The 18,623-nt window shown below is 43.7% G+C and overlaps 1 protein-coding gene across 2 annotated transcripts in view; it reads right to left on the bottom strand.

Annotated features, from left to right (window-relative positions):
• Window positions 1-3,245: 3,245 nt before the first annotated feature.
• The window catches only part of IL17REL (interleukin 17 receptor E like), a 47,981-nt gene continuing 32,603 nt past the window's right edge, over window positions 3,246-18,623 (bottom strand). For both annotated transcript variants that reach the window (XM_066589898.1, XM_066589897.1), the window contains exons 5-10: window positions 16,718-16,832; window positions 12,502-12,546; window positions 12,023-12,162; window positions 10,024-10,095; window positions 8,477-8,531; window positions 3,246-3,390 (exon numbers count right to left, since the gene is read on the bottom strand). In XM_066589898.1, coding sequence (XP_066445995.1) covers window positions 3,329-3,390; window positions 8,477-8,531; window positions 10,024-10,095; window positions 12,023-12,162; window positions 12,502-12,546; window positions 16,718-16,832 — 489 coding nt within the window. In that variant the 3' untranslated portion in view covers window positions 3,246-3,328. The remainder of the gene's footprint in view (window positions 3,391-8,476; window positions 8,532-10,023; window positions 10,096-12,022; window positions 12,163-12,501; window positions 12,547-16,717; window positions 16,833-18,623) is intronic.

Raw genomic sequence — 18,623 nt, 5'->3', positions numbered from 1 at the left:
GATCAGAGGAGAGAAATACAGTGCAGTGGGAAGGAGAAGGTGTAAATACAAAGAAGGATTGTACTGAGAACAGAAGGGAATCAAGAAATATATCTTATATAGAAAGAAGGTTAGAGATAGAAGAATTGATAGAGAAAGAAAGAGAAGCGACAGGAGAGAAAGGTGATCTATACCCACAAAGCCTGAGAGAAAAAGAGAAATATAAAGTAGGAAGTACGGGTGTGTTTTTCTGTATTTACCTGTGGAGTCATGCAATAAGGAGTACAGATTCATTTCCCTGTATTTACCTAAGTAGTCATGAAGAAAAGCCTACAAATGTGGTTCCTGTACTTACCTGTGAAGTGAGAGGAATACAGAGGTGTTGCTTATATATATTTGAAAGACACAGAAGTGCCCAACTGTATGAATTTCATCAATTGCTGACATCTCCATGGAATAAATTATTGTTTACTGTTATACTGTTAACTTGACTCCTGCAGTTCCCTTCTCACCACTTAACACCTGCACTGCGTACTACACCACCCTCCAGGTGAAGGGACTACATCCCCGATTTTTATTTTATTTATTTTTATTTAATTTTCGCCCATAGCAGGTTTCGGCTTGACTACGGGCTGGCGTCATGAACAATTGTTTTATCACCATACCCTACACGACCAATGGGTAGCCCAAAATGCCATACTAAGACTATATAATTTTTATTCTGCCGGCTGCCACCATTTGTGATGAGAGCAGCGGAGCCACGCCGCTGACATGATTACCACCAACGCCTCACATCCTAGTTGCGCATCAAACCTGTGCCAAATTAACTCAAGTGAAGTCAGGTATATCAATTAGTCTAATATAAAGAAACCTACAGGCTTTTTCTTGCACCACACTTTGACCCCTTTGCCTGACCTTAGGAGGATGATTTTAGTGTCATTCAATTCGTTAGATCCTTACCACCACCATAAAATCCTTAAATTTGAGTTGGGTACGCTGAGTGACTTGTTGAGCCACCATAAACATCCAATGCTAAGCATAGCGGAGCTTCAGCCCGCAATGCTGTTGGGGAGATTCAAGTGTTGCTAAGCGATGTCCATAGTTTCGCAACGTCAGTCAGTCATAGTCTCGCGACGTGTGCTAGCACTTCAGCCAGTTGGAGGCAACACGCAGCCGCACACACTCAGCACTGCTCCATGCAGCCACACACACTCGGCACTACTACACATGCAGCCACACACACTCGGCACTATTACACATGCAACCACACACACACTCGGCACTGCTACACACGCAGTTACAGACACACAATCGGCACCGCTACACACGCAGTCACAGACACACATTCGGCATTGCTACACACGCAGTCACAGACACACTCGGCACTGCTCCACGCAGCCACACACTCGGCACTGCTCCACACAGCCACACACACACACGGCACTGCTTCACGCAGACACACACACTCAACACTACTACACACGCAACCATGCACACACTGGGCACTACTACACACGCAGCCACACACGCACTCAGCACTACTACACACGCAGCCACACACATACTCGGCACTATTACACACACACACACACCACACACTTGGCACTATTACACACACAGTTACACACACACTCGGCACTGCTACACACGCAGTCACACACACTCAGCCCTGGCTCCATGCAGCCACACATACTTGGCACTGCTTCACACAGCCACATACACTCAGCTACGCAGCTAAATGAATAGCTACACACTCAGTACTCCTACACGCAGCTACATAAAGCGCTACACACTCGGCACTGCTACACAAAGCATTACACACTCAGCACTTTTACACACTCAGCACTGCTCCATGCAGCTACACTCTCGGCACTGTTGCATACAGCTACACACACTCAGCTCTGCTACTCACACTCAGCTCTGCTACACACACTCAGCTCCGCTACACACACTCAGCTCCGCTACATGCAGCTATACACGCAACTCTGCTACACACACTCAGCTCCGCTACATGCAGCTATACACGCAACTCTGCTACACACACTCAGCTCTACTAAAAGCAGCTACACATGTTCAGCTCTACTACATGCAGCTATACACTCAGCTCTGCTGCATGCAGGTACAAACACTCAGCCTGCTACACACACATTCAGCTCAGCTACACACAGTTACACACAATCAGTATTTAATCTTTTGGGGTAGGTGTCTATTAGCATGGCACATATTAACTTGGCAATCTTTGTCAGATCTTCCTTAAAAAGCCCTCCCAATCTGTCAAATTGCAAGGACATCTTGTGTGTACCGCCCTCTTCAGGTCAACCCACAGATTTTCAATAAGATTCAGGTCTGGGCTCTGGCTGGAACTACTACAAAACCTTGATCTTCTGATGTAACCATTCTTCTGTTGATTTGGTAGTATGCTTTGGGTTATTGTCATGCTGAAAATCCCTGAAATTCCTCTTCATCTTCAACTATTCAGCAGAGGCCAGAAGGTTTTGTGAAAAAATAGACTGAATTTTTAAACGGTTCTTAATTCCTTTCACCTTTTTTTTCGTTGTTAGAAAAGGCTTCTGTCTTGCCACCCTCACCCACAGCCCGGACATATGAAGAATATGGGAGATGGCTGGCACATGCATTACACAACCAGCATTTGCCAGAAATTCATGCAGCTACTTAAGGCCGGCTTCAGACAGGGGAGAAAAATCGCACGAGATTCTGAAAGTGGCATTTTGTTAACGCCTGTGTGAGAGTGTCCTAATTCTGAACACAACCACATCACTGAAAATAAGAAGGTGTTCACGCTTATGGAACCACATTATTTGTCTATTATCTATCTTCCCCTGTCCACCACCCCCTCCCCACACCGGCTTTCTGCTTCTCTCCTCCCCTCTGGCTATTTGCAATGGGAGGGGCCAAGCGGTGGGTGAAGCTAAGCCCCACCCCCTCCCATTGCTGGCTGCGGACAAGGAGCAGGGAGGGTGCAGAAGCTTAGCTCTACCCATGTCCCACCCCCTCCCATTGCAAACAGCTGGAGGGGAGGAGAGAAGCAGAGAGTCAGTGTGGGGAGGGAAGGGGAAAGACAGCTTAGATCCTCTAAATAAGCCCTGAAGGTGGAAATGAATCTGAATTGATTTATCTTTGTCAAACTTTTTTTTTTTAACATGACAAAAACATGGCATTCTATCAGTGATCTGTAGACTTTATATCCACTGTATGCATTTTTATATAATACAGATATAAAAATAAGAACCTTTGTAAAAATAAACTTCTATTGTAAGAATTTATTACAATTTTAAATGTCTATTTACAGCTTTGTACAGAGAAGGAAACAAAACAAAAAAAACTCCAATCAGGTACACAGGTGAGATTCAGGGAGGATGAAATTCACAGGATCATTGAGATTAGTTCGACCTAAAATAAGAGGAAATATTAGACCACAGAACAATGTTCTAAAATCAACGCTTCTAAAAGAGTAAGGGCTCATTCACACAGGTGTATTTTCACTGTGTATTATGCGAGAATGGAGTCAATGAAAGTACATGGATTTTCATTAATCCAATCACATTAGCGTATAAACACTGCGTGTAGATACGCACAAGAAGAAGATCGCAGCATGCTCCATTTCTCTGCATGCCATGCAGTGTTATTCATATAGGTCGATTGAGGACACATGGAGGTATAATGTGGGTACATACATTCTTGGGCAGAGTATTACAGACACAGATCTGTAACACAGCTGATTGCAAGCTCTAAGGAAAGCATCTCTAGTGTGTAGCAAGGAAGGCTATTTTTTATCAAACAAGGAAGTTTACCTAGCAAGTGCATTAAATGTAATCTACTCAACGGTACAAACTAATCTATGTGAACATAGTTTTAGTATTGCAAAAAGGAAGGCTTATTTATTATCACAAACGTCTTTTGACATCCTATTCTCTATATAAGCCATTTAATAAATCTTGTTTTGGAGTATCATAGACAATCCTTTTTAGTTCTACTGAACAAGGAATGTACAGTGCTAACATAATACAATGGGGTCAGTGTTTCATATTTAAAATATAGGCTTGATATTCTCTATTGATAGATTTGTTACTATTAGAGATGAGCGAGCGTAGTCGTCCGAGCTTGATACTCGTTCGAGTATTAGGGTGTTCGAGATGCTTGTTACTCGAGACGAGTACCACGCGATGTTCGAGTTACTTTCACTTTCATCTCTGAGACGTTAGCGCGCTTTTCTGGCCAATAGAAAGACAGGGAAGGCATTACAACTTCCCCCTGCGATGTTCAAGCCCTATACCACCCCCCTGTAGTGAGTGGCTGGCGAGATCAGGTGTCACCCGAGTATTAAAATCTGCCCGCCCGCGGCTCGCCACAGATGCATTCTGACATAGTTCAGGGAAAGTGCTGTTGATGCCGGAGCTGCTATAGGAAGAGCGTTAGGAGTGATTTTAGGCTTCAAGAACCCCAACGGTCCTTCTTAGGCCATAGAAATCACAGATCGCACCTATCTGCGATCTGCGATTCCTGTTCTCTTCTCTATATGCGCTCAATGGGGCCGGCGGCAGCAGCGCCGACCCCATTGAGAACATATAGAAGACAAATCATTCTTCTCTGCCACAGCTGTAACAGCTGTGGCAGAGAAGAACAATGTTTGCCCATTGAATTCAATGGAGCCGGCAATACAGCAGGTTCCACTGAAAGCAATGGGCTGCCGGTGTGCGCGGGATGAATTGTCGGGAAGGGCTTAAATATATAAGCCCTTCCCTGCAATTCATCCAGAAATGTGTTAAAATAAAAAAAATATATATATATATATATATATACTATTACTTACCTTGTCCCGGCAGACGGAGTTCAGCCGCGGCGGCCGGCAGTGCGTGTGAAGGGGGTGTGAGTCAGACTCAGCGCTGAGCCAATCAGGGGGCAGGTCTGACTCACACCCACTGTAGGCCGGCCCCGCGCTGAACTCCGTCTGCCGGGACAAGGTAAGTATATACCGTATATACTGGCGTATAAGACGACTTTTGAACCCCGAAAAATCTACTCTGAAGTCGGGGGTCGTCTTATACGCCGGTAATACAAAAAAAAAGAAAGTGTCAAAAAAAAATTCATTACTCACCTCCCCCGGCATTCTGCGGCGCTGCTGCAGGCTGTCGCTCCCTCCTGGTCCCTGGCAGAGCATTGCTTTCTGGACGCAGGGCTTGAAATCCCCGCCTCCAGAAAGCTACTGTGATTAGCTAACACGCCGTCAGCCAATCACAGCCATTCAATGACACCATTGTCATTGGCTGTGATTGGCTGAAGGCACGTGTGTTTTCTGGAGGCGGGGATTTCAAACCCTGCATCCAGAAAGCAATGCTCTGCCGGGGACCAGGAGGGAGCGACATCCTGCAGCAGCGCCGCAGAACGCCGGGGGAAGTGAGTAATGATTTCTATTTTTTGCTCCGCTGTATTCCCGGCGTATAAGGTGACAGTTGAGGGGTCGTCTTATACGCCCCGTCGCCTTATACGCCGGTATATACGGTATATTTTTTTTATTTTTAAACATTTCTGGATGAATTGCAGGGAAGGGCTTCTATATTTAAGCCCTTCCCGACAATTCATCCCGCGCACGCCGGCAGCCCATTGCTTTCAGTGGAACCTGCTGTATTGCCGACTCCATTGAATTCAATGGGCTAACATCATTCTTCTCTGCCACTGTTACTGCTGTGGCAGAGGAGAACGATCTTTATGCTGACAGTGCGGGGGGGGGGGGCACTCTTGCCGCTATTGTGGCTTAATAGTGGGACCTGGGAACTTGAGATGCAGCCCAACATGTAGCCCCTCGCCTGCCCTATCCGTTGCTGTGTCGTTCCCTCACTTTCTTGAATTGCCCAGATTTTCACACATGAAAACCTTAGCGAGCATCAGCGATATACAAAAATGCTTGGGTCGCCCATTGACTTCAATGGGGTTCGTTACTCGAAACGAACCCTCGAGCATCGCGAAAATTTCGTCCCGAGTAACGAGCACCCGAGCATTTTGGTGCTCGCTCATCTCTAGTTACTATACATGCATCTCCTTAAAGGGGTTTTGTCATAAAAAAAGAAAAAAAAATGTATACTTCCCTATTTCTTCCCCGTCAGTCTCTTTACCATATCTTCTCCTGGCTGAGTTTCTGCAGTGCCCCGGGGTCACTTTACCACATGCCGGCCGGCTTGTTATGAAGCTGGGATTCCTCACATTCCTTCCGGCCGGGTGAATGAAGGTCACATCCCTGTGCTGTAGCGTTCACTGGCTAGAAAGGACTTCTAATCTAGTGTCGCGAGAGCTCGCATGAGCAGCCTCTGAAGTAGATCAACACTCCCCCTGCTGGCCTGTGAGCTAAGACGTAACGTTCATTGGCTGGCAGAAAGAAGACTGCCAGCAATGAACGTAACCTCACAGGAAGGAGACAAATCAGCCAACTGGAGGTGGGATTCCCCCTTCCCACCCCCCACCCCCCCTCGCACCAGTGGATTGCAGGAGACTGGAGAAGATAGGGGAGGTGAAGATCTGCTAAGTAGACTGACGGGGGAGGAATAGGTAATTATAGAATTTTTTTTTTTAATGACAGAACCCCTTTAAGGACCAAGATGATTTTTTGTTTTTGCTTCCACTCATTCTGTGAACTATAACAATAAAGCAGTGTAGTGTTTCTTTAGTCATATTCCTTAAAGGGGTTGTCTCGCGAAAGCAAGTGGGGTTCAGCACTTCTGTATGGCCATATTAATGCACTTTGTAATATACATCGTGCATTAAATATGAGCCATACAGAAGTTATTCACTTACCTTCCCTGCGCTGGCATCCCCGTCTCCATGGCTCCATCTAACTTCAGCGTCTAATCGCCCGATTAGACGCGCTTGCGCAGAATGGTCTTCTGCCTTCGGCTCGGCAGCAGCGGCGTTCTGGCTCCGCCCCCTTCTACGCGCCATCACTTAGCTCCGCCCCGTCACGTGTGCCGATTCCAGCCAATCAAGAGGCTGGAATTGGCACACATCATGGGGCGGAGCTACGCGATGACGCATCGAAGGGGGCGGAGCCAGAATGCCGCTGCTGCCGAGCTGAAGGCAGAAGACCCTTCTGCGCAAGCGCGTCTAATCGGGCGATTAGACACTGAAGTTAGACGGAGCCATGGAGACGGGGACGCCAGCGCAGGGAAGGTAAGTGCATAACTTCTGTATGGCTCATATTTAATGCACGATGTATATTACAAAGTGCATTAATATGGCCATACAGAAGTGTATAACCCCACTTGCTTTCGCGAGACACCCCCTTTAAGCATCATTTTCAGATAAATATATGATAACATTTCATTTACATGGATTTCTTAGTGTAGGGGTATGCATACAAAAAGAATCCAGCCATTGTCTGACTGGATAGTCCTTGTGGCCTTTATTAGGCCCAGAGCTGTCTTGATTAACCACTCAGCCCTGGAGAGAATGAATGGAAAGGAGGTCATGCATGTAGAGGCAGTGCTCAATTTGTCAATGCCAAGGAAACACAGGGGCTCTATAAATTGTAACATCTTTTCTGAGCATTTGAGTCCCAATTTAAGGATTTTTATTCAGCCATATGAGAGGAATTAGTAACTTTAGATCTATAATCAGAGTGCATTAGGCTTAGAGAGTGATGGGAAATTCAAAAGGACTACTCGGGGCCAGGGGTGTAACTAAAGGCTCAGGGGCCCTGATGCAAAATGTGAGCTGGGCCCCCCCCCCCCTCAATCTGTATCTGTACCCGTACCCATACCTAAACCATGCTGCACAGAGACATAACTTGAAGCTTCTGGTCCCCAATGCAAAACCTGTAACGGGGCCCCCAACTATAATGCTTTATTCATAGTACTGGGCTCCCTATATGGAGAAGAGAGGCCTTATGGGCCCCCTAAGGCTCCTGGGCCTGCGTGCAACCGCATCCCCTGCACCCTCTATAGTTACGCCCCTGCTCGGAGGGTTAAGGATAAACTGTAGTGCAAACTGTATTAAAATGATGTGGAATAGGGCACCAGCATAGATTAGGGATAGATAGCATAGATAGGCATCAGCATAGGGAACAGCACCAGCATAGATTAGGTGAACCTGGGAAGCATTTGGAAAACATTTCAGGTGACCAATATGATCTGGTTATTATTTTAGATGGATTTTCTTGAGCCTTTATACACTAAATCATGTGAACATTTTACAATCTGCTTTACGTCAGTGGGAGAAAACATGGTGTATAGATAAAAAAATGTGAATGTTACAGTGAAACAAACTGCTACCCGCTAGTGGCTTATTAGCCATTGCTTTATGTAAGTGAAGGTTTAGGTTAGGGCTGATAAACTGAGCAGAGTCACTGAGTATACAGTATCTACCATTTACACTCTGCACAGCAAGCATGTCATTTTCAAGCACCACATATAGGGTGAATTTCACGTTTCCGCGTAGGACTCCAGTATTACATGTATGATGGACAAATGTTTCAGTTACTTATACTTGCCATTTTTAAATGGACAAAGTCTTGTTCTTCTGGAATCAGGGAATACTGGCCATCCCTTGGAGGTTAAAAGAAAACACCATTGTTAAGACAACTTTATATAGACACTAAAAAACTGAATATGAATCAGTGGATTTTTCAATTGGATTCCTTAGCTCCTCGAGGTTTAAACAAACAGATAGAATTATTTGCATTTTAATACTAAGGTACATTTGAGTGAATTATTGAGTGGATATTAGAATATTGAAGGATATACTGAGGATTGAAATAACTGCATTTATTCTTATAACACAAAGAACAACAAGTCCCAGAAGAGATTCTCCTATAAATGGTAGAGTAGCAGTAAGTGCATTAATCCAGATGAAGGAAGAGAATAATCCGCAATGTGCAGAAGACTGCCACATCTTACACTCCGTTGCAGGTGGTGATGTCACCCAGCTGATGTTAGTTTGGATTTCAACACATGGGAGGCTACTGGTCAGCACCATAACCTGATGGGAAGATCTTTCATGCCATAGTATACGTTCACACATAGTGGGATTGGTGCAGAATGTTATGTGCATCCACAGCAGAATTCAACCCATCAATTGAAAGGGTGAAATCTACTTCGGAACCACATCAAAATCCGAAGTAAATAGTGTGGATTTTAGTGTGGAAGCACACCAAAATCTGCTACGTTTCAGCGTACCCATATACAGACTTTCAGAGCCACCTGGGGCTACTATTGGAGGTTCATTCAACAGGGAGATACAAGTAGTATAGGTCACAAGCGGTATGCAAAGATTTTTGGATACATGCATGAACTGTGTTTATTAGATTAGTATCCAATTATTGCAGCTGTCACATTGGTGCATCTTTCATAGTGGGAGTTACATCAATTGATACAAAGTGTCTGATTTATTTGACTGCCTGGCATTAGATCAGCTCATATAGTGGTTAAGAGCAGCAGCAGCATCCTGTATGTTTTTCATTCTCATGGCAGTCAATTTTTCTATTCAAGTGTTTTAGGGGAGCACACATACCATTTGCTGGGTCTTATTAGGTATATTCTGTGTTGCCAATATTTCCAAGATCATTAAAAAACATATTAAAAAATGGCACAAACATTCATATAAGGCCATAAGCCGGCTACAATGGGGCATAGTATAGTACAGGGGCTACTGTACTAACTATTGTTAATAGTTATTATGGGACTGCATTCATTTATAGGATATTATATAAGAAATTATGTACCTTTTAAGGGAAATAGGTTTTCCATATTACACATTAGTATAATATCTAGAATATAACTCCGAGCCAAGTGAACACACCCCCATGTAAAAGGAGGATGTGGTTATATATGGTAAAGTAGGGCTTATTGGCACGGTGCATCAACACAGGTGGTGTGAATAGTGAAAATAATGAATTTTACAGATTCTGTAACCTATACATGATTGAAGAGAAAGGAAGTAAAACTGAAATCCTAAACTTAAATTTTGTAGTAACAATGGAAATAAAATATATATTACTGGAAAGTCTCCTGTGCTAATTATTTGAATTCCAAGAATTACCTCAATGCACAAACAAGGTAAGATTTCCGAATATTTCAATGTGACAGACTTTGTTGAATTGTCTTTTTTTATCTGTGAAAACACAAAATAGCAAAATGAGCAAAACAGAAGATGAAATTAACAATCATAATGAACATCACTGATTAGAAAACAAAATGAACATGAGAGGTATATTTCCTGAATATAGCATGTATCTTTAATGACGGTTCTGATTGGTTCAGGAGTGTCGCCTCAGCCAATCAGAGCAATCACTTGCTGAGGGCAAGGTATTCAAGCCCCGTCACCAACAAAAGATGCTCCGTCAGCATTGAGGACTGCACGGAAGCCTGCACCGCAGCCCAGTGGGAGAGACCCGAATGCTGCCTACTCAAGGAATATTGCTTTTTTTCATGTAGTGTACCTAGGGCTTATCTTGGGGGTAGGGCTTATATTTCAAGCCCCTGAGCCGAAAATTGGGGTAGGGCTTATTATCTTGGTATGTCTTATTTTCAGGGAAACACGGTATGCAGGGCAATATATAATTTTCCTATAATACATTCCCTTTAATGTAATAGGTTGCCTCCTCCTCCACCAAGGCAAGAGATGTTCTTTGTAGCAACTCTTTGCCCTAAGTAGTACATGAGGGTACTATATATACATATAATAATAATAATCTTTATTTGTATAGCGCCAACATATTCCGCAGCGCTTACATAGACAGGGGGAATACAGAGAGACAAAAGTACAAAAATTACAAAACCACAGTTACATAGTAATCAGTTGATGGAAACAATAGGGGTGCGGGTCCTGCTCCAACGAGCTTACATACTACAAGTAATGGGGTGATACAGAAGGTAAAGGGGCTGGAGATGTGCACGGCATGGGGAGGTGGAGAATGAGCGATGTTATACCCATAGACAATGGTCAGACATTTAGCCGTGTGACAGCAGAATTGTTATGACTACAGGAGCGGTTTATTATGGCTAGCAGGGATTGCAGTCAGTAGGTCAGGGAGCATGTTATCAGGCGGCGTACAGAGGAGTTTGTTTAGAGGATGTGGTATGTCTCCTTGAAGAGGTACGTTTTTAGAGCATGCCTTAAGTTTTTTGAGTCCTGGATTGCCTGGGTAGCCTTTGGTAGTGCGTTCCAGAGGACTGGTGCTGCTCTGGAGAAGTCTTGGAGACGGGAGTGAGAAGTTCGAATTAGAGGGGTGCGCAGTCTAGTTTCATTAGCAGAGTGGAGAGCCCGGGCTGCGTGATGGATTGAGATGAGGGAGGCAATATAGGGTGTCACTGCGCTGCGGAGGGCTTTGTGGATGAAGGTAGTGAGTTTAAATTGAATTCTGTATTTAACAGGCAGCCAGTGCAGTGACCGGCACAGGGCAGAGGCGTCCGAGTAGCGGCTGGACAGGAAGATGAGCCTGGCTGCTGCATTCAGGATGGATTGGAGAGGGTACAGTCTGGTGCAGGAGAGGCCGATCAGCAAAGAGTTGCAATAATCAAGCCAAGAGTGGATGAGGGCAACAATAAGCGTTTTTAGCGAGTCCACAGTGAGAAAAGAGCAGATTCTTGCGATGTTCTTGAGGTGCAGCTGACATGTTTGGGCCAGAGATTGGATTTAGGGGGTAAAAGAGAGATCAGAGTCTAATATGACCCCAAGGCAGCGGGCATGTTGTCTAGGAGTTATGGTGGCGCCACACACTGAGATGGAGATGTCAGGATGAGCTCGGTTAGTAGAGAGTGGAAATACCAATAAGTCAGTTTTAGAGAGGTTTAGTTTTAGGTAGAGAGAGGACATGGTGTTAGAGACAGCGGACAGACAGTCGGTGGTGTTTTGGAGGAAAAGTGCAGAGATGTCACGGGAAGAGGTGTATAGCTGGGTGTCATCAGCATACAGGTGGTATTGGAGGCCAAATCTCCTGATGGTTTGTCCAATAGGGGCTGTATAGAGGGATCGCATAAAAGAAATACATTGGTAAATCCTCCCGACATATCTATAATGTATAAATGATTGTACTAACCAGTGCATGAGCTCCAGTGTCACGACAGCTAATTTTTTTCAAACATAGACGTACATTGTAATCATAATCTTCTGGAATGTTTGAAACATCAACAATTATATTCTTCTTTTCTTCATTAATCATGTAATCTAGTTTCCCAGCTAAAACAAGAAACAAAATAAAGTTTCCATTAGTTTTTTTTCCACAAACCTTTGTGAGTAACTTGGAAATATACAACACAGATGGGACTCATTTATGAAGTCATTCTGGAGGTCAAATATCACATGTGAATATAGCCATTACCAGGGGTGCATACACTTCTGTTGGCTTGTAAAGAACCAGGTTTGATCTTCACAAATCTCTTGTAAACGATCAAGCACATTACATTCCAGTCAACCCAAATGACTGAAGTTACATACAATATCTGGTACAAATCTTTCATTTATAAGTGCACCTATAAATCAGCTATTTGCTTCTAGTAACAGCACATTATGACTTACTTAGACAGGGCAGTATGTTGTTTCCAACATCCTTATTGTGACAGTCTGGAAATAGAATGTGCAAATGTTACACCAGAAATTGCATTGCATAACATCAAATATAGGTCTACACTTGCATTTTACATTTGCAAAAAACAGACATTTTGTTATACATGTACAGCTCCATGTGGCCACCATATTCAGGCTGCTTTTACACAGCTGAGAAAATTGTGCGAGATGTGTGCTTTGCGAGACGCGCAAATCTCGCATGAATATGAAACCCATTCTTTTGAACTAGGCCAAGTACAGGAGCAATTTTTTTCCTGCATTGTGGTAGAGGAAAAAGATTGTGGCATGTCTTATCTTTGGGCGTTCCCTTGGAACGCATCACCTATTGTTTTCAATGGGGCCGGCAAAAGCATCGTACAACGCTCAAGGTGCATGTGAGTGTGATGCAAGGTTTTCCATTGAAAACAATGGGAAACTCTTGGTGATTCTCCAGCACGGCTGTCAGCCACGCAGGAGGATCACTACTTCCCTGAAAGGAGGGAAGTCGCACGTTGATGAGCGTAATATAAGGCCGAGTTTTCTTTCTGTTTGCCATGCGTTTTGCATATACATAGTAAAAGACAGCACATGGAATGCTCACGGATGGCATCTGTGTGCTGTCATTTCTTTTCTCTTCCCTTTGACTTGAAGGGGTGATCCGAATGGTGCATGCGATGTGTTTTTTTTTATGCAGTCTGTGTCTGGGGGAAAAAACTCGGTGGTGTGTGTTGCCCCATAGAATAATAGGGATCCATATGTTGTCTGTTTGTAGTCCTTTTTTTAACAGACTACACAGATGAAAAAGAATTCTGCTTTTGTTGCAGACTTTACCGCAGTGTGTCCACATCTATCATTATAAATGTTTCTTCCCTCCCGTAATGTAATGTGCACTATGTACCGCTAAATAGTTCAATGCAAACTGCTTTTGCATTAATCATATGTTCAATATTGGTATTTTAGACAAAGCGTAACAAAAACAATTGAAAACAAGATATGACAGTGTTCGGCTGCTTTCACATCTGCAGCAGGGATTCGGGGAGCAGGAAAGGGGAATTCACTGGCTTGAACGAGTCTGTCTTATGATGGAGCCGGTCAGCGCCGGATGAACGCTCATTTCCACTCAGCTGCCTGGCACCTTACTGGAAGCACTTTTTTTTCAGGATTTTGTGCCGGATTTGTGACGGAACCTCCGATGGGACACTCCAACACAGATGTGAAGGCAGTCTTAGCAAGAAAACATTGGCAGTTCCAATCTACATCAGAATCTCAATTTGGAACTTTCATTGCATATTCCATTATAATTGATCGAAATGATGAACACCACAGCAGAATCTGATGGACAACATTAAAGAATCTGTCAGATAGGGTCTGTCGGGCAGCACTGGTATCAGTTGTGTAACGCTTCGGCATTGTAGGAGGGTATGGATAAGAGAGCGCTCACTGCGGAGATGTTGAAGCTGTAGTGTTTCTGCAGAGTAGGCTATAGTTGGAGATCAATCTTCTCAAATAGAGCCAAGGGTTTGTAGGTGCTCCAAAGAGGTCTCATATCATGATGAGACGGCAGCTAGAGGATACTCCATTCACGGAGTGAAGGAGACAACAATGTAGCAAGAGAAAAAGGAAAATTCCTCAGCGCTCACACCAATATGTGCATGTAAATATAAGTGAAGAAAGGGTTAAACTTACTCAATGGAGGCGCCTATAGCCCAGGCGCCTCCCAGTCCAAGATTCGCTTATCGCACGGAGGTGACAGCCAACAGCAACGGAGGTATTTTCACAGCTTTTATTATATATCATATATGCAGTGGATATACACAACGCGTTTCGGCCTGGAGGCCTTTTTCAAGTGTCACACTTGAAAAAGGCCTCCAGGCCGAAACGCGTTGTGTATATCCACTGCATATATGATATATAATAAAAGCTGTGAAAATACCTCCGTTGCTGTTGGCTGTCACCTCCGTGCGATAAGCGAATCTTGGACTGGGAGGCGCCTGGGCTATAGGCGCCTCCATTGAGTAAGTTTAACCCTTTCTTCACTTATATTTACATGCACATATTGGTGTGAGCGCTGAGGAATTTTCCTTTTTCTCTTGCTTCGGCATTGTATAGTGGTCTTCATTACAAATGTAAATCATATTTATAAGTATTTCTTCATGTAGTGTAGCTCATGTATTTGCATGTATTTGTCCATATGCTCTCGTTTATGTTACATATATAATAATATTTTGGGTTGTTTTTTTTTTAGTGTGGAGTGTCTGTTTAAATTACCCTAGAGCACTGGAGCCTTCACACAAGAACTTCATTATAAATAATGCTGCTCACTTAATAATTCAAAGACCTGAATCAAATTTCAACCAACATACACAACATAACGGGTATATTCTATTCTGATTAAAGGTGCTTTCACATGGAATGATTAACATAGTAACATAGTATGTAAGACCGAAAAAATACATATGTCCATCCAGTTCAGCCTACTAAACCCAATGTTGATCCAGAGGAAGGCAAAAAACCCCAATGAGGTAGAAGCCAATTTACCCTTCCTTTCCTTTATTATCATGCGGATTCCCACAATCCAGCAAGAATCTGAACTATATCGTTCCGTGTAAATGCATGCAGACAACTGAATGGCGTATTGTTCCGTGTAAACAGGCAGCTATTCACTTATGAATGACTGCCTGCTTACGGTGGATGGAGGCGGTTGGAATGATCCCCGGCCCGCTCCGCCTTTGTCAGTTAGCAATGCTCATTCCTGTGTAAAAGCACAAGAATGGTTAGCGCTGGGGAGAGCAGTTGGGCATCTGTGCCCGATAGATCCTACCGTGTAAAAGCTCCCTTATCTCCTGTGAATAGGTGATAAATTTTTTATTCTGGGAAAACCCCTTTAACTGCTAGGGTGTGCTACTCTATTAACACTGCACTTATATTATTTGCATAGCATAACATTCAGTTACTTTATAATGGAGCAGCTGCCACACTATTTGCTGTGGCGCAAAGCAAATGTTTGTTTAGCACCTGCTACACCTGTAGATTACAAAACCACCAGGGAACCACCAGTAATTGCCAGGAATACAACAAGCCGAAACGGCCTTAGCACGGGGAAGCCAGGACGTGTGTTAATAGCAGGAAATACATTTATCGTCTTGTGTAGTGTAATATTTAGAGTATAGTATAGAACTTTTATGTACAATAATTCTGTATGTTTTGGGCTTTAGGCCTCCTGCAGACGGCTGGGACGGATCCTGCTTCGAGAATTCTCAAAGCTGGATGCAAGCCATGCCTCTGCAGTGACCCGGTGCTCACCTCCTCCCGGCGTCTCGCTCTGTTCTGCTCAGCGCCGGCTGTCGCACATTCGCACGTGTGTAGGCCAGACCTGGCACGTCACCAGTGACGTTTCTGTGCGAGGCTCGCACAGAAATAGGACATGCTGTGATTTGTTTACCGTGCGAGTTTCCATGTGGTCAAATCGCAGCTGTCTGCATAGGATTGCATTATCTAATACAATCCTATGGCAGCGTGCACGGGCGGAAATTCTACGGGAAATCCCGCAGCAGAATTTCCGTCGTCTGTATTTGGCCTTTTACACTCACTAGCTTGTTACCCATGACTTCGTCCACGTTGAATTTGTATTTTTTTATTTAATCTGTGTTTTGCTGTATATTAAAATGTAAAAAGGTGAAATAGTGAAAGGAATGTAACTGCAATCTGCAATGCAGTTCTGTACACTATGTTTTTGCTCCGGGGTCTCTACTGCTCAAAGAGTAGCTTGTCTTTTAGCTTGTTGATGCCTTCTTGCCTCAGCGATGTTTGCCCTCACGTGTCTGCCCATTTGTGTAGACATAGCTTATGATGTGCAGCCCCTCCTCTTTGCTCCGCCACATGGTGCGGCGCCGGAGTGCCTGCGGATTACCAAATAAATCTGTCTTGTCATGCTATCTTCAGAACTCTATAAATTTTCAGGATAAAACGTAGCCCATGTCTTTCCTTAGGATGCAAGCTCTCTCTGACAAATGTCATCAAAATCACTTCAGCGGTGTAGCCGTGAAAAGGTGACTGACAGACAGAATTACTTTCACATTTATAATCTTACTATGGATATAATATACAATGCAAATTGCTGAAATAACACTTTATCAGAATTATGGCATTCCCTATAAATTTTGAATGTAAAATAATTGAACTGACTCACCTTGTACATGATATTCTTTGCTTATTTCAATACCACAATAATGTGGTACTGTCCTCATAGATACAAGCACATGCTCAGAAACACCCACTTCAAAGCAGTTAGCCTGGACCTGGACCTGCAAGTTATTATGGACAATTAACACGCAATATTTCCAAAAGAAAAGGTTTCCATTTAATGCTTTACATGTGCCAATGCTCCTAACGTGCGCAAGCTTGCCAATTTTAGACTGGTATGAACTCGATTACTTTCATGTTTACTACCCAACTTCTGTCATCTCTGGGATTCCCCATGCTGTTTGCCAAGAACAGAGAAGGCACTTCCTTATAGGAAAAACCCATTTATGCATTGCATCAAAACAGTACAGCAATATAGCCATACCAACTAGGCACAGAATCCCTTATCCGCTAGTCAAATATAGCTGATAGCAGAGAGCAGTTATGCTTTATGCATTACTATAGATATCAGTCTGCATTACACAGCGCTTGAAGCATTGCTGCCAATTTTGGGTTATACATGGCTGCTATATGAGAGCTTGTGAGCACAGTAAGGATGAATGGTGTTCTTTTAAGACTATCATGTCCATATTCTGCATACTGACTCTCACTGACTTGGTCAGAAATGACCAAATATGGGATTGACAAGGCAACCGTTAGTTGGATTCACAACTGGCAGAGTGATAGTACTCAAAGAGTGGTCATAAGTGGCTGCACATCGAAGTGGAAGAATGTATCAAGTGGGGTATCACAGGGCCTAGGCCCAGTGTTCAACATTTTTATAAATGATCTGGAGGAAGGAATTGATGGGAAACTGATCAAATTTGCCGAATACACAAAGCTAGGAGGTATAGCTAACACTGGAGAAGAGAGAGAGAGAGTACTCAAAAAGATCTAGAAAAGGTTGAGCAGTGGGCGGCAACTAACTGAATGGTATTTAACATGGAGAAATGCAAAGTCCTACATCTGGGCAAGAAAAATGAAAAAAAGCGCATACAGAATGGGAGGCATTGAGCTAAGCAGCAGCACATGTGAAAAAGACTTGGGTATACTAATAGATCATAGACTGAACATGAGTCAACAATGTGATGCAGCAGCCAAAAAGGCAAACACAATTCTGGGATGTATTAAGAGAAGCATAGAGTCTAGATCACGGGAGGTAATTATTCCCCTCTACTCTTTCTTTGTCAGAGCTCATCTGGAATAATGTGTCCAGTTCTGGGCACACCACTTTAAAAAAGACATAGACAAACTGGAGCAAGTTCAGAGAGGAGTTACCAAGATGGTGAGCGGTCTGCAAATCATGTCCTATGAGGAACGGTTAAAGGATCTGGGAATGTTTAGCTTGCAAAAAAAAGGCTGAGAGGAGACTTAATAGCTGTCTACAAATATCTGAAGGGCTGTCACAGTGCAGAGGGATCAGCCCTATTCTCATTTGCACAAGGACAGACTAGAAGCCATGGGATGAAACTGAAAGGAAGGAGACACAGATTAGATATTAGAAAAAACTTTCTGACAGTGAGGGTGATCAACGATTGGAACAGGTTACCACAGGAGGTGGTGAGTTCTCCTTCAATGGAAGTGTTCAAACAAAGTCTGGACAAATATCTGTCTGGGATAATTTAGTGAATCCTGCACTGAGCAGGGGGTTGGACCAGATGAGGTCCCTTCCAACTGTACCATTCTATGATTCTATAACTTCTCTGGGAGTTACAGAAACAGAGTAGCTCAGTCTACTTGGCTGTTTTTTCCCGTAATTCACAATGGCCAGGTCATTCAGCCTGGTTGGGGGCCGTAGTGCAGGCCAAAGTTAGAGGTAGGTGTGGGACTGGCATCTTTCAGACTTTCATGGCATATCCAGATAGGAATGTGCCTTTAACTTTCATGTACAATGCAGCATAATGTCCCTTGAT

The sequence above is a fragment of the Eleutherodactylus coqui genome, chromosome 2, assembly GCF_035609145.1.
Source record: "Eleutherodactylus coqui strain aEleCoq1 chromosome 2, aEleCoq1.hap1, whole genome shotgun sequence".
Lineage (NCBI taxonomy): Eukaryota > Metazoa > Chordata > Amphibia > Anura > Eleutherodactylidae > Eleutherodactylus > Eleutherodactylus coqui.
Note: the sequence above shows the minus strand (reverse complement) of the source record. Positions and strands in the feature narration are given on the sequence as shown.